The 23,821-nt window shown below is 38.9% G+C and overlaps 1 protein-coding gene across 1 annotated transcript in view; it reads left to right on the top strand.

The window, feature by feature from the left end:
* PNPT1 (polyribonucleotide nucleotidyltransferase 1) overlaps positions 1 to 22,323 on the top strand; it is a 58,002-nt gene extending 35,679 nt beyond the window's left edge. The window contains exons 16-28 of the mRNA XM_025354757.1: positions 2,798 to 2,864; positions 2,949 to 3,038; positions 4,216 to 4,269; positions 10,442 to 10,548; positions 11,444 to 11,515; positions 11,608 to 11,671; positions 12,496 to 12,579; positions 12,895 to 12,978; positions 14,181 to 14,287; positions 14,393 to 14,448; positions 16,619 to 16,697; positions 20,713 to 20,760; positions 21,923 to 22,323. Coding sequence (XP_025210542.1) covers positions 2,798 to 2,864; positions 2,949 to 3,038; positions 4,216 to 4,269; positions 10,442 to 10,548; positions 11,444 to 11,515; positions 11,608 to 11,671; positions 12,496 to 12,579; positions 12,895 to 12,978; positions 14,181 to 14,287; positions 14,393 to 14,448; positions 16,619 to 16,697; positions 20,713 to 20,760; positions 21,923 to 22,078 — 1,068 coding nt within the window. The 3' untranslated portion in view covers positions 22,079 to 22,323. The remainder of the gene's footprint in view (positions 1 to 2,797; positions 2,865 to 2,948; positions 3,039 to 4,215; positions 4,270 to 10,441; positions 10,549 to 11,443; positions 11,516 to 11,607; positions 11,672 to 12,495; positions 12,580 to 12,894; positions 12,979 to 14,180; positions 14,288 to 14,392; positions 14,449 to 16,618; positions 16,698 to 20,712; positions 20,761 to 21,922) is intronic.
* The last annotated feature ends 1,498 nt before the right edge of the window (positions 22,324 to 23,821 follow it).

Genomic DNA, 23,821 nt, shown 5'->3' with positions numbered 1-23,821 from the left:
TGTAATCCCAGCACTTTGGGAGGCTGAGGAGGGAGGATTGCTGAGCCCAGAAATTCAAGACCAGCTTGGGCAACATAGTGAGATCCTGTCTCTACAAAAAAATCTAAAAATTAGCCAAGCATGGTGGCATCTGCCTATAGTCCCAGCTACCCGGGAGGCTGAGATGGGAGGATTGTTTGAGCCCAAGAGGTTGAGAATGCAGCGAGCCATTATCAACCCGCTCCACTTCAGCCTGGGCAACAGAGTGAGACCCTGTCTCAGATAATAAAAATAAAAGGAATACAACATGAGAGACTTATGTAAAGTAGCAAGTCATTTCGCTTTTGTGTAACCCTTGTTGGCTGCCCATAATCCCAGCATTTCACTTTTGCTGATTCTGCTGTAATCAATAGAGAACATTTTTCGTAGAAAGTATATGCTACAGAATATCCATAAACATCGAGATTGATACAGGTCTTGAATCCCTTATAAATATCCTGTTCTGGATATACCCTGGTGCTACAGAAGCCAGAGAGGAATTGTAATTGAGTAAAGCAGGTTTTTTGTCATGAGCTGGAGAGCATGTGGCAGTCTTAAAAGGGCAGCTGTGCAAAATGGAGGTCTAGCTGATTATTGGGTAAGGGGGTTGGGGAGGGAGCTGGAGAAGGATATGGGCCATTATTGCCATAGTTTATTTTTTTAAATCTCTTTATTATAAAATAAAGCATAGGTGCTGAAAACTGTATGAAACAAAGGATGGCTTAATAAGTTTTTATAAGGCAAATACCCTTGTAACCACCATCCAAGTCAGGAAATTTAACATTTCCAGCCACCTCAAAAGCCCCTCCATGTTTTTCATCCCAATCTCAATACCCTTCGTCTCCTAAAAGTAGGTAACTACTCAAGTTTTATAGTAATCATCTTGGATTTCCTGGCTCCATTTCTAGATACTATAGTTTAGTCTTGTTTTTTTTCTTTAAAACGTTTGGTATTTCCTTTTCTGTTTTAGTTTGTTTGAGATGGAGTCTCACTGTGTCACCCAGGCTGGAGTACAGTGGCACCATCTTGGCTCACTGCAACCTCCATCTCCCGGCCTTAAGTGATCCTCCTGCCGCAGCCCCCTAAGTAGCTGGACTATAGGCACCACCACACAACCCGCTAATTTTTAGATTTTTTACAAAATGGGGTTTTGCCTTGTTGCCCAGGCTGGTCTCAAACTCCTGGGCTCAAGCAGTCTGCCTGCCTCAGCTGGGATTATAGACGTAAGCCACCATGCCTGGCCTGATATTTCTTTAAGTCTTTTTAAATCTATACATTTCTCCTCCATTACATTCTTTTCTTACAGTCTATCTGTTGAAGCCCCATAACCATTTGACTTAAAGTCTCCCACATTGGGGGTTGCTGATTGCTCACTCGTGGTGCAATTCAGCGTGTTCCTCTGCCCTCTCTATTTCCTGCAAATTGACTGCTAGATCCAGAGGTTTAATCAGATTACTGCTCCATCCACTGCTTTTAAGAGCAGTGGCTCACGCCTATAATCCCAGCACTTTGGGACGCCGAGGCGGGCGGATCACCTGAGGTCAGGAGTTCAAAACCAGCCTGACCAACATGGTGAAACCCGGTCTGTACTAGAAATAAAAAATTAGCCGGGCATGGTGGTGCATGCCTATAATCCCAGCTACTTGGGAGACTGAGGCAGGAGAATCGCTTGAACCCAGAAGCAGAGGTTGCAGTGAGCTGAGATCGCACCGTTGCACACCAGCCTGGGCAACAAGAGCAGAACTCCGTCTCAAAAAAAAAAAAAAGAAAAAAAATTATTGTTAAACTGGAATTATAGATATTTGGGGAAATTTTTTTTTTTTTTTTAATTTAAACGGAGTCTCTGTTGCACAGGCTGGAGGGCAGTGGCGCAGTGTCAGCTCCCTGCAACCTCCACCTCCTGGGTTCAAGCAATTCTCGTGCCTCAGCCTCCTGAGTAACTGGGATTACAGGCATGTGCCACCACGCCCGGCTAATTTTTGTATTTTTAGTAGATAGAGGGTCTCACCATGTTGGCCAGGCTAGCCCCAAACTCCTGAGCTCAAGTGAGCTGCCTGCCTTGGCCTCCCAAAGTGCTGGAATTACAGGCATGAGCCACTGCACCCGACCTGAAACTACAGATTTTTATTGGAAGTCTTCCTATTGTCAAATGATCACAACTAATTCATATTTCTTCAAGATAACATATACATCAAATAAAACAGTTTGCAACCACTGTCTAAAATAAAACTCTTACAGAAAAGAGCTGTTTCCTCCATACATTTTTGTCATTACGTTTTGCTTGAGAAATACTTCAAAATATGCAACTTTCCCATTCATGTATTTTGTTTCATATCTGAAAAAGGTAGTGGAGAGAGATAACTCTAAAAAGTATCAGTGTAAATTAAATTTCAATTTAGTGAAATAAATGTGGGCTTTGCTATGGGGAAAAAAATCTGATTCTTCAATGTGTACTTTTTAAATATGTACATATTTTTTCTTATTACAAAAATATAACATTTTGTTATTGTTAATAATTTAAATGTAATGGAAGTTTATGGTGTAAATCTCCATACCCCTCCAGTTCCCACATCCTAATCCATTTACATACTTGTAATAGCTACTTTTAGCAATTTGGTATGTATGTTAAATTTATATCGTACATTTTCTGTATATTTATGAATGTACTTTTTTAAAAAACAAAAATGAGATTCTACTGTTCTGTAAGTTCTATTATTTTGGTAATATAACTTGGACATCTTTCTATGTCAATTGTATATGTGTGTGTGTTTTTTTTAAGTTTCCTCCTTATGCAACTAATGAAATTGGCAAAGTCACTGGTTTAAATAGAAGAGAACTTGGGCATGGTAAGTACAGATCTGTAAACTTATACAGTATTCTTACAGAGACTTAATACATTTTTTTACTTACTGTTTTCTATTCTAATTTAGGTGCTCTTGCTGAGAAAGCTTTGTATCCTGTTATTCCCAAAGATTTTCCTTTCACCATAAGAGTTACATCTGAAGTCCTAGAGTCAAATGGTACAGTATTGAAATACTTCTTTCATAGTAGAAAAGACCATATTCCCTATTCTATTATTAAGTTTTCAAATGTAGTGTTACATTTTCTTTATTACTACAGAACCCAAGTATATTGCAAGAGAAGAATGTATTGAGTTAATCATATACTTGTCTTAATCTCTGTTCTTAGCTAATGAGTTGTTTTGAAAGCAATATAAAACAAATGCTTTTCTTTATCTGTTACAGTAGATCCAGTTTGGCTTGTTTCTTTATTTTTACAAACAAACCACAGAACAAGGTTATCAGAGAGGAGAAGGGCCAAAATAGAGTGATCATTAGGCAGGGGATACCTGTCACATATCCACATGAATAATAAGTGGACATCACAGAGGGAGTCTAGGCAAGAGGTCACATTTAAATAAAAAATTCGTCCATGGGTCAAGGTACGGTGCAGTCATTAAAGGCAGAAAGGTCATGGAGTTCTTAAAGGTGTAACAGACATAAATCAGATAGTCACAGATTTTGAGAGAAAAATACCAAAGTAAACTCAGAATTTAAACTAAAGACTTTGTGGTTCTCTACTGGGTGTGACTAAACTAATGGGCTTATGTGAGTGAGAGAGCCAAAGCCCTATATCTTTAACTACTTCTGATAAGCAAGAAAAAAGATATGCCCTAGGAAGTCTATTAGAATATCTGTAGCAATACTGTGCAATAGAACTTTATGTGATGGGCTGGGTGTGGTGGCTCACACCTGTAATCCCAGCACTGTGGGAGGCCGAGGCGGGCGGATCACAAGGTTCTGAGGGTCTAACATGGTGAAACCCTGTCTCTACTAAAAATACAAAAAATTAGCTGGGTGTGGTGACAAGCTGAGACTCCATCTCAAAAAATAATAATAAAATAAAACTTTTTATGATGATAGAAATCCTCTTTCTCTGTGCTATCTAGTTGAAGAATTAAATTTATTTTAATTGATTAAACTTTAAGTCACCACTTATGCTAATGGCTACCATATTGGATCATGCAGCCCCATAGTTTATAGCTTAAAAGAACTTGCCTTAGGTGCTTTTAAAAAAAAGAGACTATTGAATATTTGTATTGTAATTGAATATTTATAAGGAAATAACCACTAGTAATACTTTGCTACATTTAAAAAAATCAGTATAATATAAAGCAGGTATTTTTTTTTTCTATAGGGTCATCTTCTATGGCATCTGCATGTGGCGGAAGTTTAGCATTAATGGATTCAGGTAAAAGAATTATGTCTCAGAACTGCTGATATTGCTCATGCCTGTAATCCCAACACTTTGGGAGGCCAAGGCAGGAGGCTCACTTGAGGCCAGGAGTTGAAGACCAGCCTGGGCAACATAGCAAGACCCCATCTCTACAAAAAAGATTTAAAAAAAAAAATGCTAACCTTTTATACACACCTGTTAGTATAAAATATAAGATTTCTTTAAATTTGGGTTTTAGTAAAACTCAAAGTCAGATTACAGATGACCAAATCAAGCCAGAGCAAGATGGTTGAAAAGTAGAGCTTCAGATATCCAGATATCTGCTGGAATTCTTATTTTTAGCTAAAAACAGTACACTGAAAAATTTTTATTTGCATTGGTGACCTAGTAAACTTTATTTCCTTCCAAAAGGTAGAGAGCTCCAGAATTGATTCCAATCACCAAGGAAGTTTTGCTTAGTAAGTACTATTAGGACTCATAAGAGAAAGCAACTGTATTCTTTCAGTCAATTTATACAAGCCAAGAGAACAATGCCACTCAGGCATGTACACACAATTTTAGGAAGGCGGACTAAAAATGGTTCATTATAATCCCCAGGTCTGAAACACCAAAAAGGAACGCATTATGCTTGGAGGTTTTTGGTTTTTTTTTTTTTTTTGCCTTCTGAGACAGAGTCTCGCTCTGTTGCCCAGGCTGGAATGCAGTGGTGCAATCTCTGCTCACTGCAACCTCTGCCTCCTGGGTTCAAGTGATTCTTCTGCCTCAGCCTCCTGAGTAGCTGGGATTACAGGCATGTGCTACCACGCTTGGCTAATTTTTATATTTTTAGTAGAGATGGGGTTTCACCATATTGGCCAGGCTGGTCTGAAACTCCTGACCTTGTGATCCAACCACCTTGCCCTCCCAAAGTGCTGGGATTACAGGCGTGAGCCACAGCGCCTGGCTGCTAGGAGATTCTTAAAACCAATTCGTGCCAAACTGTCGTCAATGCTGCTATTCATGAAGAAAGAGAGAAGGAACCTAAAGACACTAAAGAGGCCACAGGAGTTCTCTGATAAGTTCATACATTTACGGTACTGGCATGAAAGATAGAAAGGAGGGCCGTAACAGAGGATAAAATGAAAACATGGTGTGAATATATAGTAATATTATCTAGAAAAATTAAAAACAGGCCAAAGCAAAAAATGCTAAAGGCACTTTTCTAATTTATTCAATAAAGGAAAACATAATCTGATGTTTAAGGTAGCTGGTAAAATACTGCTGCTACTCTTTTCATCTTCAGTCTTTCACTCTACAAATCTTTACTTTGTGGCACCTATGTGCCAAGCACTGATCTAAGTTCTTAGGACAGGGTGATGAACAAAACAGTCTTCGTCTTCATGGCACTTGTGTTTCCATTCCAAATCTCATATTGGAAAACACTGAACAAATCTTGAAAAAGGTAAACTGAAAAATAAAAGATGACATCATAGGAGAGTCTTTACCTGCCATTTTTATATGAATTCAGATCTTTTGGTCTAGACAAAAACTCATCCTCGATTATGATGAGAACTTCAGGATTAGATTACTGAAGTATGATGGCAGGCATTGAGAAATGGAGACTGGTATCCCAAGAACAGAAAACGTTATTATTGGAAGAGAAGAAAAGTATTTTCTATAAAGTATAACACAATGAACTTGACTGTGACCCTCAACAAGACTCTTAAGTTATAAAAAGAATGGTTTGTAAGTAGTTTAGAAAGGAAATGGGCCAGGCACGGTGGCTCATGCCTGTAATCCCAGCACTTTGGGAGCCTGAGGCGGGTGGATCACTTGAGGTCAGGAGTTTGAGGCCCACCTGGCCAACATAGTGAAACCCTGTCTCTACTAAAAATACAAGAATTAGCTGGGTGTGGTGGCCCATGCCTATAATCCCAGCTACTTGGGAGGCTGAGTCAAGAGAATCACTTGAACCCAGGAGGCAGAGGGTGCAGTGAGCTGAGATGATGCCACTGCACTCCAACCTGGGTGACAGAGTGACTCTGTCTCAAAAAAAAAGAAAGAAAGAAAGGAAACGGACTACAGAAAGAAGCTAGAAGAGACTTCTCCAAAACAAGTCATGCCATAGTTATTTAATTCACTTTCTGTTTTGAAGAAATTACTGGATTTGCAGTAGAGGGTATTGCTGTTGGTGTGATGTATCTGTAATTCAGCTTTATGGTTTATGATATCTTTATGATACCTTGTGTAAATGATGCAGAAATTTAGACTAAATAATAGGTACACCATTCATACTGGCTAAGGGATGAGCAAAGGGACTGCTTAATGTGATCAGCAGGTCAGAGGAGGATCTCAGGTTGAAGACTTGAGGATGCTTGTTTCAGCTGTGTCTCTTTCAATGTTGACTTGACTGAGAACACTGGCCTGCCAATAAAAAGGATACTGATTAAAAGGAATGAGTGACTGATTTGTTAAATGACAAAATTGAGCAGGATAAAAAAATATGGAGCTTAATAGTTTAAAAATTAAATGTGAAGCGATAAAGCCAAAAACCTCAAAAAAGTTAAATTTGGTAAGAATGAATGTCAAGTCCTGTGGGATGGGCCAATACAGGGTATACAGTTCAATTCAAATATGATTTTGAAATTTGAAAAGGGCTTGCCCTGCTCTAAGTCAGGCACTGTCCTATGCCCTGGGCCCGGGGATACAAATTGTACCCAGGTTTTGAAAAAGCTTAAAGGTTTGAAAACAAAAAGATACTAATAGATCGAAGAGGTAATAATACAAATATGTATGAGGCATACAGGGTGATTGATGAACTAGGCTGAGCATAATTGGCTTAGAGAAGACTACTACATTTCATTTGATTTTAAAGGCTGAGTAGTTGTTGACTGGGCATATCAGGAGCAGGGCCTGTATTTCACATGAAGGGACCAGCATGTGCAAAGTTAAGAAGTTATGAAACAGTGTAGTGTGTTTCAGGAATGCCCTCGAAAGAGGTGTTAAGGTAATAAAGTAGAATCATATGTTGAAGGTCATTGTTATGCTAAGGAGTTTGAACTTAAAGCCAGCATTTTTCCAATTCAGTATTCCATGGAATAGTGTTCCACAGGACATTGATTATTGTACACCATGAAAAAGTTTATCCTGTTCTAAAGTAAGTTTCAGCAGGGTTAAGCAGGTTTATTTAATGTGGGTTAAATAGACTTTAATAAGCTAATTCTAATACTCTCTAGGAATAGGACATGTAATATTTTTCCAAATTTATTTGACCTCAGAATATGTACAAACATTTCCTGAAAGCAGTCTGTGAGGAACTTGAAGGATTTTATGGAAAACAGTGGCATGATTTGAATCTGCTTTTGTTTTTTCCAAATAGTTTTTCCCAGCTTAAGTGATGAATAGCCCTGGGGAATGAGATGGCAGAGACTAAGAAGTAAAGAGAGAAACTAAAATCTGGGAAGCCAGACAGGGAGCTTGTTGCCAGGTCAAGAAATGATATGGACTCAGACTAAAAAGTAGCAATAGGTATTTTAATATTTAGGGTAAAGGACAGCTTTCTAAAAAATTAAACAGATCTTTGTGACTTGATGGGATATAGGAAATGAAAGAAATGTTGATTCTGGCGTGAGTGTCTTAGTTGCTTTAAACCAAAGAATGCAGGAGGTAAACGATTTTTTGATAGTGATTCAATTTTGAACAGATATGTATTTCTTTCATCATCATTATTATTATTATTATTATTATTATTTATAGAGATGAGGTCTCACTATGTTGCCCAGGCAGTTCTCAAATTCCTGAGTTCAAGTGATCCTCCCATCTCGGCCTACCAAAGCGTTCAGATTACAAGCGTGAGCCACTGGGCCTGGCTCAATTTTGAATATATATTTAAGGTGCTTTGGGTACATTTAGCTGGAGATGTCTGACAAGCAGTTTACTAATACAGGTCCAGGGTTTGGCACAGAGAGCTGGGCAGAAGGGATAGTTTTTTGTTTTTGTTTTTTTTTTTTGAGACAGAGTCTCGCTCTGTCACCCAGGCTGGAGTGCAGTGGCTGGATCTCAGCTCACTGCAAGCTCTGCCTCCCGGGTTCACGCCATTCTCCTGCCTCAGCCTCCCAAGTAGCTGGGACTACAGGCACCCGCCACCTCGCCCGGCTAGTTTTTTGTATTTTTAGTAGAGACGGTGTTTCACCGTGTTAGCCAGGATGGTCTCGATCTCCTGACCTCGTGATCCACCCGTCTCGGCCTCCCAAAGTGCTGGGATTACAGGCTTGAGCCACCGCGCCCGGCCGGGATAGATTTTTAAGTCATCAACATTATAGATGGTGGTTAAAACCATAAGTATAGATGAGGTTGCTTAGAGAAAATGAAATGAGATACACACTCCTTTACACCAAAGTAAATTCCAAGTGATCAAAACTTAAACATTTTTAAACAAATGAAAGATGGTAGGTTTTATCAAAATCTAAGCAAAACCCAGGAACCATGATTACATAAACTAAAAATTCTACACGGAAAACTAATGACCATAAGCAAAGTCAACTAACTAGGAAATAAAATATTTTATATTTATATGTTATTAAACATAATATTTTATCTTTACATTTTAATAAAGATCTGTCCATATTGAAAAAAGATCAATAATAAAAAGACTGGCAACCAAGTAGAAAAATGTTGAAGGTCATGAACAGGGAGTTCTCAAAATAAGACATAAATAGGTTTATGAACATGAAATAGTTTTCAACCTCAGTCGTAGAAAACGAGTCAGATTTAAAATAACCATTTTTTACCCTTTAAATTGAGAAAAATCAAAAGATTTGACAAGAATTAATAAGAATATAGAGTAGCATGTACCTTCTTATACCACTGGAAAAGTTTAAAATGCTATGTCTTTAGAAGGCAGTTTGACAGTGTAACAAACGTAAATGCACATACCTTTTGACTCAGCAATCGCACTTCTGTGTGTGACTTATAAAACATATAGGGAGTACTATGCAACTATTCAAAGGAATAAAGTAGAGCTTTGTGTGGTGGTATGTGTCACTATCCAAGACATGTTATTAAGTGAAAAAGGCAAGGTGCAAAACAGTAAATGCATAGGGTCTGCCACCATGAGTAAAGAAAACAAAAGATTATATTTACATTTATACTTGTGCACAGAAATTTTCTAGGAGGATACACTAATGTTAGCTGCCATGGTGGGGGAGGGTAAACTGAGGGGTTCAAACTGGAAGAATTTACCAAATAGATGCTTACTTTCCAACAAAAAGAAAATAAGACACCTGAAGCCAAAAAGCAGAGCAATGGATAATTTAAAAGTTATAAAGTTTGCTATTGTTAGAGAAGTTTTTGCTGGATATAGTACTTGTTTACATTGTTTTAGGGAACTTTATTATATGTTCAAAAACAAATGAAGTAGTCAAATGACCTCTTAAGACTTTTCCAACTCAGCTTCGGTGATTGTCAATTTAGATAACAATATCCATTTACATTAAAAATAAATGTCTGGACCGGGCACAGAGGCTCACGTCTGTAATCCCAGCACTTTGGGAGGCCGAGGCGGGCAGATCACAAGGTCAGGAGATCGAGACCATCCTGGTTAACACGATGAAACCCTGTCTCTACTAAAAATATGAAAAAATTAGCCAGGCATGGTGGTGGGCGCCTGTAGTCCCAGCTACTCAGGAGGCTGAGGGAGCAGAATGGCGTGAACCCGGGAGGCAGAGCTTGCAGTGAGCTGAGATGGCGCCACTGCACCCCAGCCTGGGCGACAGAGCCAGACTCTGTCTCAAAAAATAAATAAATAAATAAATAAATAAATAAATAAATAAAATGTCTGCTGGGCGCGGTGGCTCGCACTTGTAATCCCAGCACTTTGGGAAGCCGAGGCTGGCAGATCACCTGAGGTCAGGAGTTCAAGACCAACAGGGCCAACATGGTTGAAATCCCATCTCTACTAAAAATACAAGCAAATTAGGCAGGCATGTTGGCGGGCGCCTGTAATCCCAGCTACTCGGGAGGCTGAGGTGGGAGGATCGCTTGAACCCGGGAGGCAGAGGCTGCAGTGAGCCATGATCATGCCACTGCACTCCAGTCTGGGCAACAGAGCGAGACTCCCTCTTGAAAAAAAAAAAAAAAATTGATAGATAAATATATGTTTTAAGCTCATGTACACATTAGCCACAGAAGTTCTTTTTCCTAATTATAGGGGTTCCAATTTCATCTGCTGTTGCAGGCGTAGCAATAGGATTGGTCACCAAAACTGATCCTGAGAAGGGTGAAATAGAAGATTATCGTTTGCTGACAGATATTCTGGCAAGTATATTCCCGGTTTCAAATACTTAATGAAGACTAAAAAATAAATAAATAAAAATTAAAAGATAAAAACAAATCAAATAATGGTGTAGACTATATGTACTTATAATGGTGAAGACTATATGTACTTTTCACATAGCATATGCTCAGAAGAATGCTAGTATTTGAAGAACAGGTACTTGTTCTTCCCTTCCTCCTCTGCATGTTCACCTTGTATCTTAGAGGATATGAATTTAAAATAGGTATTATATTAATAGTAATAGGCCAGGCATGGTGACTCATGCCTGTAATCCCAGCGCTTTGGGAAGTCGGGAGTTCAAGACCAGTCTGGCTAATGTGGCAAAACTCCGTCTCTACTAAAAATACAAAAATTAGCCCGGGCAGGGTGGCACACACCTGTAATCCCAGCTACTTGGCAGGCTGAGGCAGAATTGTTTGAACCCAGGAGGCAGAGGTTGCAGTAAGCCAAGATCGTGCCACTGCACTCCAGCCTGGGCAACAGAGCACGACTCTGTCTCGAAATAAATATAACAAAATAAAATAAAAGAAAATGATTACTTTAAAAAAAATTGTAATCCTTACCCTTAAGTATTGCAGTAATACTTACACAGTGTAAGTATTCATAGTGGCTCACTTTAGGATGATCATAAATTCATTCTCACACATTTATGAGAGAAAGGAATGATCTAAAAATAAAATGATGTTTCTGGTGAAAATAATTGTAACTTAAAAAGTCACGAATTGGAAGCGGTAGTTAATGTAGAAAACATTGCTTTGTGTTTGGACTTAGGATATGGTTTACTTCTAAAGCTGTTTTTTTGAAATGTTTCTATAGTGAATATGTTGACTTTTGTTTTTGTTTAAAACTATGTCACAACTTTTTAAATTCCTGAAGGGAATTGAAGATTACAATGGTGACATGGACTTCAAAATAGCTGGCACTAATAAAGGAATAACTGCATTACAGGTATTTTTAAAACCCATTTTGTTTCATTTTTGTAACATTTAAATAATGCCATGAGTCAATGTTTATATAATTGTTTGACTTTTCCATATTAGGCTGATATTAAATTACCTGGAATACCAATAAAAATTGTAATGGAGGCTATTCAACAAGCTTCAGGTGAGCTAGTATGCTTGATTCTCCTTTCATTCTTTCCCACTTTGCTAATGGGAACTACAGTTCTCATTAGGCTTATTATAAAATATTGCTTTAAAAAGTAGAATTTCTTAAAACTTAAATCAAGAAGTACTGGCCAGGTGCAGTGGCTCACATCTGTAATCCCAGCAGTTTGAGAGGCCGAGGTAGGCGGATCACTTCAGGTCAGGAGTTCGAGACCAGACTGGCCAACATGGTGAAACCCTGTCTCTACTAAAAGTACAAAAATTAGCCAGGCATGGTGACGCATACCTGTAATCCCAGCTACTCAGGAGGCTGAGACAGGAGAATCGCTTGAGCCCAGGAGGCAGAGGTTACAGTGAGCTGAGATCATGCCATTGCACTCCAGCCTGGGTGACAGAGGGAAACTATCTCAAAAAAAAGAAGTACTAAGTAGCCAGGCATGGCATGGTGGCTCATCCTAGCACTTTGGGAGGCCAAGGCAGGAAGATTGCTTGAGCCCCAGGAGTTTAAAACCAGCCTGGGCAACATAGTGAGATCCCATATGTATTTTAAAGAAAGAAGAAAAACTTAAGTTTTTGGAACACATGAATAAACACCAAAGTGGGTTACCAGTGGAATTTCAATTTTTACAGATTAAGCAGCTCTCTTTAAAATAGGATTTATGGAGAAGAGAATATGAGTGAATTTTCAAGGTAATAGGGATGTGGAGAGTTTCAATTATTAAGCCACAGGGTTTAGATGGTATACCGTAAAAACTAAGAGTGGAGCTATTTCAGATCATATTTGTTTTATGTAGTTATAACTTTTGTGTTTTTCTCTTCTAGTGGCAAAAAAGGAGATATTACAGATCATGAACAAAACTATTTCAAAACCTCGAGCATCTAGAAAAGAAAATGGACCTGTTGTAGGTAATACATTAAAATTTTGGTGATCCTTGTAAGATAAACATTAATATATGAACGAATATTACTACTTTTAAATTGTTTTTACCCGATACACAAAACAAAAATATTTTAAATGCTTTTATAGTTAAAATGCTTTAAATTTTAGGGCATATTCTTTAACAGTTTTCAGTAATTTTAATCGTCTACTTTTCTGTTTTATAGTAAAATATTTTTACATGTGTCTAGGTAAAAAAAAAAAAAATCCCAAGTGACCATGGCGTGTTTTAGGTTCATGTATGTAGTTGAATTGTTTATATATTTGTCTGTATTACATTCCAGAAACTGTTCAGGTTCCATTATCAAAACGAGCAAAATTTGTTGGACCAGGTGGATATAACTTAAAAAAACTTCAGGCTGAAACAGGTAAGAGTTGTATGAAGTTTGGGGTTTTTTAATTAAATGCTAGACCATTTAAGTTTGCTATTTCATCTCTAGTATGTTGCTTTAAATATATATTTATTGGAGAAATGAGAGAAAGACCAGGAGAAAAGGATATGACATGTCTTGACTGAGTATTATTAAATTAGCAAATGGTCATTCTTAACTGTATTCAAGAAGGATAGCCAAGAATTCATCAGGACTTTTTTGCAACATTTTATAGTTGAACATCTAGAATAATTTTTAGTTTTTAACTTTAGAGGAATTATTACAGTTATTTCTTTTTATTCTGCTACTTTCACTTAGTTTTATTTATACTCTTTTATTTAAAGAGTATATATAAAAACAGTATGCTTTAATTTATTTTTCCTGAAGCAATGTTTGAATTACCTAGTACTTCAAGGTTTGAGGTTATTGCAGGAGAGTGAGAAGCAGCGTCACCTTAGCCATTTGCTAACATTGAGAAACTGATGTGATTTTGTCCCTTATTCGTTTATTCACCCCTCCTAAGAGTAAGCAGGATAAAGAAAAAAAGGCGAGGAAAGGGTTCTATTATTGTTTCTACTCGTAATTAAGAGAGCAGAAACAGACTCTCCAAAATTTGTATAGATATATTTGATTTCACCAGATGGTGAACTTCAAGAAATCAAGCGTATTGGCTCCCCATTGTATCCCCAGGGCCTACCTAGTATAATGCCAGGTACCTAACATGTATGCAGAGTATATTTGTTGATGAATGAATTCCTTCATTCCTAAAGTAATTATTAAATACGGCATAACTCCACCCAGCTACTAACAGGTCCCTCCTGTTCTCACATCTATTTTTAAGACTAGTTTCCACTGGAATTAGCAAGTTAACATTTTTTTTTTTTTGAGACGGAATCTTGCTCTGTCACCCAGACTGGAGTGCAATACACAATCACTGCTCACTCCAGCCTTACCCCTGGGCTCAAGTGATCCTTCCGACTGTAATTCCCAAGTAGTTGGGCACATGCTACCATGTCCAGCTAATTTTTTTCATTTATTTCTTTGTAGTAACAGGCTCTCCCTATGTTGCCCAGACTGGCCTTGAACACCTGGGCTCAAGTGATCCTCCCACCTCAGCCCCCTAGAGTGCTGGGATTACAAATGTGATCCGCCATGCCCAGCCAAGTTAACTTTAATATGTTAAATTATGTTTTTAAAAGGTGTAACTATTAGTCAGGTGGATGAAGAAACGTTTTCTGTATTTGCACCAACACCCAGTGCTATGCATGAGGCAAGAGACTTCATTACTGAAATCTGCAAGGATGATGTAAGTATAGAACATATTAATTACATATCATATAGATATATTTGTTTTTTCTACTTTTTGTTGATATTTTCTTTATGAATCTTATGGCTTATTTTGCACTTACAGCAGGAGCAGCAATTAGAATTCGGAGCAGTGTATACCGCCACAATAACTGAAATCAGGTAATATCAAGTAATATACTATGCTGAGCTTTTTCCTTTATTTCTTTAGAGCCAGGGTCTCACCCTGCCACCCACAGTGGGATGCAGTGGTGCCATAGTACCTCACAGCTGCCTTAAACTTCTGGGATCAAGCAATTCTCCCACCTCAGCCTCCTGAGTATTTAGGACTATAAGCACACACCACCACACGTGGCTGATTTTTTAATTTTTTTGTAAAGACATGGTCTCACTATGTTGCCCAGGTTGATCTTAAACTCCTGGCCTCAAGCCCTCCTCCCGCCTCAGACTCCCAAAGTGCCAGGATTACAGGCATGAGCCACCGTGCCCAGCCCTGTGTTGGTTTTTAACAGATTTCTATTATAATCCCAATTTAATTTTACATTTACTTTATTTACTTTGAAATCATAAGGTGTTTAGATTACATGCCAATTGCCGTATAATCATTACTTTTTAAGGTATAGTATATTTTATTTTCTATATCATTTTATAAAATTTCAGTAACAGTTCTGTGGTTCTAATTATGGTAGGTTCTCCTAACTGAATTCTTTAACCGAATTTTCTACTAGTAATGGGTGAAACCCCAAATTAATTTTCCCAATAAATATTAAATAGGCCCAAAATAGACCTATCAATATTTCGTTGTTTCCTTTTTCTTTTCTTTTTTTTTTTTTTTTTTTTTTGATGGCTTATTTTAAACATAGTCTGAATGCTTAATTGGCACATATTTTTAAATGCCAGTTTCAGCCAGGCACCATGGCTCACATCTGTAATCCCAGCACTTTGGGAGGCCGAGGCAGGCAGATCACAAAGTCAGGGGTTCGAGACCAGCCTGACCAACATAGTGAAACCCCATTTCTACTAAAACTACAAAAATTAGCCACGCGTGGTGGTGCATGCCTATAATCCCTGCTACTCAGGAGGCTGAGGCAGAAGAATCGCTTGAACCCAGTAGGCGGAGGTTGCAGGGAGATGAGATCACACCATTGCACTCCAGCCTGGGCGACAGAGCGAGACTCTATCTCAAAAAAAAAAAAAAAAAAGCCGATTTCAATCTCAAAGGATTTTTTTTTTGACCAGCTAAAAGAGATTGTATTTTTAGGATCAGAAAATCCCTTTTTTAAGAAAAAATATTATCAAATGTAGCAAAAAATGTTTAAAGCTATTTGAAATAAGCAATCAGATAATTTGTTTAATATTGCAGGTGAAAAATAAGAAATGGGATGGCTTATTTTCATAGACTAGAGAAAAAGGGAAGATTAATTTTTTAATGAAATAAGTATCCCATTTTACCTGACCACCTTCCTTAAATCCTTATCTTATAGGTTAATGATATGATATTCTATACTGTGTTTAAAATATTTAATGTCATTTCGAAAATTTTTGGAAAATCAAGACTAGCCTGGCCAACTTCATGAAACCCCATCTCTACTAAAAAAACATAAATTAGCTGGTCATGGTGGCACATGCCTATAATTCCAGCTGCTTGGGAGGCTGAGGCATGAGAATGACTTGAACCTGGGAGGCAGAGGTTGCAGTGAGCCCAGATGCCACCACTGCACTCCAGCCTGGGTGACCAAAAAAAAAAAAAAATGTTTTTGGCAATTATGAAGAGAAATACAGAAGAATATATATTCTAAAAGCTTTTTTTATTGAGACAGAGTCTCGCTTTGTTACCACGCTGGAGTACAGTGGCACGATCTCAGCTCACTGCAACTTCCACTGCTCAGGTTCAAACAGTTCTCCTGCCTCACCCTCCTGAGTAGCTGGGATTACAGGCATGCGCCACCACGCCCAGCTAATTTTTGTATTTTTAGTAGAGACGGGGTTTCACCATGTTGGCCAGGATGGTCTTGATCTCCTGACCTCGTGATCTGCCCGAATTGGCCTCCCAAAGTGCTGGGATTACAGGTGTGAGCCACCGTGCCTGGCTCTAAAAGCTTTTTTATTGCGTGTTTTTTCTTTATCTTTTCTTCATTCTTTGATTCACACATATTTATTTATAGGGCATATTTTCAGTTGAAAAGTATACTTTTTATAGTTCTAAAAACGTGATAGAATGGGTTTCTTTTTGTTTTTTACTTTTTCCTCTTATGAAAACATAATATTTTATTTGTCAATGGATATACAGGTACTTACTGGTTTAACCAGGCTTATTATTTATTTTTTGTAGAGATACTGGTGTAATGGTAAAATTATATCCAAATATGACTGCGGTACTGCTTCATAACACACAACTTGATCAACGAAAGGTAAAAAGATAGATGTTACTATTTTTATGACTTCCTTAAAACACCTTAAAATACCGTATTGAAATTACCTAGGTTGGTAAGAATTGTACACTTTGCCTACTACTAGCCTAAACAGAGAAAACAAAAGTGGCAGAGATGCTGCTGGCAAAAAGTTTTACATTGTTTAGCATAAATAAAAATTCGCTGGGTAGAGTGACTCACGTCTGTAATCCCAGCACTTTGGGAGGCCGAGGTGGGTGGATCACGAGGTCAGGAGTTCAAGACCAGCCTGGCCAAGATGGTGAAACCCCTTCTCTACTAAAAATACAAAAACCAGCTGGGCATGGTGGTGGGCACCTGTAATCCCAGCTACTTGGGAGGCTGAGGCAGATAATTGTTTGAACCTGGGAGGCGGAGGTTGCAGTGAGTGGAGATCGTGCCACTGCGCTCCAGCCTGGGCAATAGAGCGAGACTCCGTCTCAAAAATAAAAGAAATAAATAAAATAAGTAAATAAATAAATAAACACCAAATATTTTTCTTTCCATGATGGAATAGAAACACTGACGGTTTTGAAGGAGAACAGCATCTAGGGCTAGCAGTTACTAAAAATACCTACGTATAGCTGTTTTCCCAATTTTCTACTGACCAACCAATTATGACTAGATAATTCTCGGAATATTTTGAAATGTAATCTTTGTTGTAGTTCATACATCCAGTAAATAAAAACTCTAAGACAACTCTAGAAAACAGTGGGATCAGGGGAGTAATAAGAGTGTCTGTTGGCCAGGTGTGGTGGCTCACGCCTGTAATCCCAGCACTTTGAAGGCCAAGGTGGGTGGATCACAAGGTCAAGAGATGCGACCATCCTGACCAACATAGTGAAACCCAGTCTCTACTAAAAATACAAAAATTAGCTGGGCATGGTGGCGTGCACCTGCAGTCCCAACTACTCGGGAGGCTGAGGAAGGAGAATCGCTTGAACCCAGGAGGCAGAGGATGCAGTGAGCCGAGGTTGTGCCACTGCACTCTAGCCTGGTGACAGAGTGAAACTCTGTCTCAAAAAAAAAAAAAAAGGGGGGGGGGGTCTGTTGTACCATATATTAAAATATATAGTATATTTAGTATATATACTATATTTAGTATATATACTATAGTATATACTATATATACTTTAGTATATATATTCTTGTCTATTATAAAGCCATAGACAATAAAACAGTATATTACCCACCCAGAAATAGATAATCCATTCAACAGGAAAACAAAGACCAGAATTAATATACACGGGATTATAATATATGCTAGAAGTTATGTTATAGTCAGTGAATAAAGATTATTTAATAAATTACATTGGTACAGCTGGTTATCTTAAAACAGGATCTCTACTCATTTTTATACCAAAATCCTGTCTGGATCAAAGAGCTAAATGTGCTTTTAAAAAAGGTGGTGGGAAAAGATAATCTTGTTGGGGCAGGAGGGTTTACTAGAAGAAAATTGGATATTTTAATAAAATTAGTACTGGAGAACTCCTCAACATGATATCAAAGCCAAAAAAGTAAATAAATTTATAAAATTTGACCCCATAATTTCTTAATTATATGGCAAAAATTTCAATAAGGTTAAGAGATAATCACCAACCTAAAGGAAAAATGCTTATAACATAGGACAGGGCCGGGCACGGTGGCTCACGCCTGTAATCCCAGCACTTTGGGAGGCCGAGACGGGCGGATCACGAGGTCAGGAGATCGAGACCATCCTGGCTAACGTGGTGAAACCCCGTTTCTGCTAAAAAATACAAAAATCTAGCCGGACGAGGTGGCGGGCGTCTGTAGTCCCAGCTACTCGGGAGGCTGAGGCAGGAGAATGGCGTGAACCCGGGAGGCGGAGCTTGCAGTGAGCTGAGATCCGGCCACCGCACTCCAGCCTGGGCGACAGAGCGACACTCTTGTTTCAAAAAAAAAAAACAAAAAAAAACATAGGACAGAAGCTTAATTTGCAAAGGGCTTTTATAAATCAGTAAGAATGATGAGTATCAATAGAAAAATAAGAACATGAACAAATTATTTTTATAAAAAGCCAACCAAGATGTTTAATATCAACAGCAATTTTTGAAATGCCAACGAAATTAATATATCAGTTTTAACTTTCAGATAGTTTAAAATTCTCAGTGTGTAGAAGAGAAAAGATGGACATTTTTATACACTGTTGATGGAGGTGTGAATTGGTACAAACTTTTTAGAGGGTGTTTGGTAAATGTCTATGGACCTAGACATTGTAGGATTTTGTTTGGAGAGGATAATTAGAGTAGGTGAATCCATGATCTGTGCTACACTACAGCTTATTTTTTTTTTCACCTTTTTATTTTGAAAAGTTTTTAATGTACAAAAAAGTTGAAAGAATAATACACTAAACCCTCATATATTTCTCCTATATTCATCAGTCATTAACATTTGCAACACTGGAATTTAAAACAAATTATTGTCTTTAGGTAATTATTTAAATAAACTATATAGTTTGAAACTTAACAGTAATGCTTAGTTTACTGATATGAAAAGATGCTTTTGGGCCGGGCGCAGTGGCTCACGCCTGTAAGCCCAGCACTTTGGGAGGCTGAAGTGGACAGATCACTTTAGGTCAGGAGTTTGAGACCAGCCTGACCAACATGGCAAACCCCCATCTCTACTAAACATACAAAAAATTAGCTGGGCATGGTGGCGTGCACCTGTAATCCCAGCTACTTGGGAGGCTGAGGCAGGAGAAACTCTTGAACCTGGGAGGAGGAGGTTGCAGTGAGCAGAGATCATACCACGGCACTGCAGCCAGGATGACAGAGCGAGACTCCATCTCAAAAAAAAAAAGATGTCCTTAAGATATACAATAAGCACAGCGGGTCCATTTTTATAAATGCATTACGCATACACTAAATAGACATCTGAAGGGATACTCATTGGAATGTTAGCAGTAGTTATCTACAACTTGAGAGGTTTTTGAGACAGGGTCTTGCTCTGTCACCCAGGCTAGAGTATAGTGGCACGATCACAGCTCACTACAGCCTCAGCCTCCCAGGCTCAAGTGATTCTCCCACCTTAGCCTCTGGAGGGGCTGGGACCCTAGGCACAAACCACTACACCCGGCTAATTTTTTTGGATTTTTTGTAGAGATGGGGTTTCTTCATGTTGCCCAGTCTGGTTTAAGCAGTCCTTCCACCTCGGCCTCCCAAAGTTCTAGGACTATAGGTGTGAGCCACTGTACCCAGCCTGTTTTGGATAATTTTTATGTTCTTAATACATCTGTATTTTAAATCCTTATAATTAACTGATTGTTTTTTTTAAGACAGAGTCTCACTCTGTTGCCCAGGCTGGAATGCAGTGGCATAATCTCAGCTCACTGCAACCTCTGCCTCCCAGATTCAGGCAATTCTCCTGCCTCAGCCTCCCGAGTAGCTGGGAGTACAGGTGTGTGCCACCGCACCCAGCTAGTTTTTGTATTTTTAGTAGAGATAGGGTTTCACCATGTTGGTCAGACTGGTTTCAAACTCCTGAGCTCAAGTGATCTGCCCGCCCCAGCCTCCCAAAGTGCTGGGATTACAGCCATGAGCCACCATGCCTGGCTAACTGATTTTTTTTTTTTTTTTGAGACGGAATCTTGCTTTGTCACCCAGGCTAGAGTGCAGTGGCGCAATCTCGGTTCACTGCAAGCTCTGCCTCCTGGGTTCAGGCCATTCTCCTGCCTCAGCCTCCTGAGTAGCTGGGACTACAGGCGCCCGCCACCACGCCTGGCTGATTTTTTTGTGTTTTTAGTAGAGACGGAGTTTCACCATGTTAACCAGTATGGTCTCAATCTCCTGACCTCCTGATCCACCTGTCTTGGCCTCCCAAAGTGCTGGGATTACAGACGTGAGCCACCACACCCGGCTGCTAACTGATTTGTTTAATCAGAAAAATGAATAAAGCTTGAGAAAAAAATGTGTACCTCCGTTGACAGTACGTAATTATGCACAACAACTAATAGATTGGCATGTTTTTTTTTTTCCAGATTAAACATCCTACTGCCCTAGGATTAGAAGTTGGCCAAGAAATTCAGGTACTTGTATTCCACCTTTTAGCCTTAAAGTTGTAAATTGTTCTTGAAGCTTCCATTATTTTTTGCAAAAAGTTGAAAGAAGAGTCACCATCTATGATGTTTTTTATTTATATGCAGTACTTCATTTTTAATCTTAGAGCTGCTTGAACAGACTCATTAAGGATTTAACACACAATTCTTTCCCTGAAGGAGATTGCAGCTTGGCCAAAATGGTAGTCACCCTTAGTTCATTTAAAAAATACATGAGCATGTCAGTGTTAGCTGTGCAGACTCCATGATTTGGAGACTGACATAAGAACTCTGATAAGATAACTTGTTGAAATCCTTGAATGTCATCTTTGAGGAGGTGAGACTTTGTTTCTCCACTACTTAAAACTTCAAGTTTTTGAGCTTGGTAAGGGCCATGTTATTCAGGCCTAGAATTCGTATAACAAAATTGGCCCTTTCTTTGTAGTCCTTTATGGGTGGATGAAAGAAGTCATTGCCAGTCTGTTTTTTCTGGCTCCACTACATTCTCTTTCACTTATGCCTAATACCTATGACCTGAGTAACTGAGGCTTCTGGTTTATTCCCAATCTGTGGTCTTACTGTCCAAGTAGCCTCCATGGGGGAGGATGAGTGCTAAGATATAATATCTCTGTATAAGGTTGATTTTTTGGTTTCTTTGTTGTTGTGGTTGTTGTTTTCATATCAGAAGGAACTTTAAACCTTCTGCATTCCCCCCAGGCTTTCATTTTCCAAGGTGAAGCCAAATAAATACTAATGCGACGGTCCTTTGAGCAGTAGTGAAAATCAAAATGACCTAAGTATAATCCTGTATAGTATATAACACAATTAGGCTCACAAAGCCCTTGTCTAGAATCATTCACTATGTCTGTGACTGTTCCCCCAGTATAAGGACTTGGCCTGGTGAGAATAAAAAGGCACAGATGAATTCAGTGACAGATCATAGTTGAACAACTAACTGCCCCTGTCTCTTTTCTTTTTTTATAATGACTACTTATATATATTAAGTGTATACCTCCACTTAGCACTGAACTATGCTTTCAGTGAACAAGTAAAAACAATCATTGCCTTATTTGGACCATGTAAATGTAAATGTCTATTTAGATGTCACTCAATGTGCTGTAACTTTAAAGGAAGATCTGTTTCTTTAACACAGGTGAAATACTTTGGACGTGATCCAGCCGATGGAAGAATGAGGCTTTCTCGTAAAGTGCTTCAGTCGCCAGCTACAACTGTGGTCAGAACTTTGAATGACAGAAATAGTATTGTAATGGGAGAAGCTATTTCACAGTCATCATCTAATTCTCAGTGATTTTTTTAAAGAGAATTCTAGAATTCTATTTTGCCTAGGGTGATGTGCTGTAGAGCAACATTTTAGTAGTATCTTCCATTGTGTAGATTTATATGTAATATAAATACATTCTAATTATTTGTACTAAAATGCTCATTTACACGTGCCATTTTTTAAATTCAAGAGTAAGCCATATTCGTTTAATCTTATTTACATTATAAATCAAAAAATATTTGTTGTTAAAAGTAAGTCATTTATGTATCTTAGAAAAGATTACATACTTTTGTTTCTATAATTCTGAAATATATGAAAAACTTAGAATATGTCATATATGTTATTCTAACAGATCTCTTCCTACATCTTATTTTTCTTCTTTATATACAATAGTGATAGTTTACACTCAGTCATCCTACGGCTCACCTCTTTGCGTAACAACTTTACTTGCCTGCAATGATTCACAAATTGGAACAGGCCATATTCAAAGCCAGTGCCTATTTCATCAGAACAGTTACTAGATATAGTGAGTTGAGGGAGCTAATCTGATACACTTTGAATAATATGATGCCTTTCAAACTAGTTACTAAATCATAAACATAGTGGAATAAATATGAGATTCTAACTAGGATGAATGTGGTAGTAATGATGTATATTTTTCTTTTTTTTTTTTTTTTTTTTTTTTTGAGACGGAGTCTCGCGCTGTGTCACCCAGGCTGGAGTGCAGTGGCGCGATCTCGGCTCACTGCAAGCTCCGCCTCCCAGGTTCAGGCCATTCTCCTGCCTCAGCCTCCGAGTAGCTGGGACTACAGGCGCCCGCCACCACGCCCGGCTAGTTTTTTGTATTTTTAGTAGAGACGGGGTTTCACCATGTTAGCCAGGATGGTCTCGATCTCCTGACCTCGTGATCTGCCCGCCTCGGCCTCCCAAAGTGCTGGGATTACAGGCTTGAGCCACCGCGCCCGGCCTGATGTATATTTTTCAAATTTACCTAAACATAGAAAAATTATTGGCTGGGCGTGGTAGCTTATGCCTGTAATCCCAGTACTTTGGGAGCCGAGGCGGGCGGATCATGAGGTCAGGAGATCGAGACCATTCTGGCTAACACAGTGAAACCCCGTCTCTACTAAAAATGCAAAGATTAGCCGGGTATGGTGGCGCACACCTATAATCCCAGCTACTCAGGAGGCTGAGGCAGGAGAATCCCTTGAACCCAGGGGGTGGAGGTTGCAGTGAGCGGAGATCACGCCATTGCACTCCAACTTGGGCAACAAGAGCAAAACTTCGTCTCAAAAAATAATAATAAATAAATAAATAAATAATTTACTTGTCAAATTGAACTAGGTCACTTTGAATACGTATATTGCTCTAATGTATGGAAGTTCTTAGTATAAGAACTGGAGGATCATGACTTTCGGTTAATAGGTGTTTGAAATAGATGTTTAGAGGTTACTGATACACATGTCAAGTTGTTCATTCCCATCATTTAAAATATCACCTTAAGGCCGGGCGCGGTGGCTCAAGCCTGTAATCCCAGCACTTTGGGAGGCCGAGACGGGCGGATCACGAGGTCAGGAGATCGAGACCATCCTTGCTAACCCCGTGAAACCCCGTCTCTACTAAAAAAATACAAAAAACTAGCCGGGCGAGGTGGCGGGCGCCTGTAGTCCCAGCTACTCGGGAGGCTGAGGCAGGAGAATGGCGTAAACCCGGGAGGCGGAGCTTGCAGTGAGCTGAGATCCGGTCACTGCACTCCAGCCTGGGTGACAG

The sequence above is a fragment of the Theropithecus gelada genome, chromosome 13, assembly GCF_003255815.1.
Source record: "Theropithecus gelada isolate Dixy chromosome 13, Tgel_1.0, whole genome shotgun sequence".
Lineage (NCBI taxonomy): Eukaryota > Metazoa > Chordata > Mammalia > Primates > Cercopithecidae > Theropithecus > Theropithecus gelada.
Note: the sequence above shows the minus strand (reverse complement) of the source record. Positions and strands in the feature narration are given on the sequence as shown.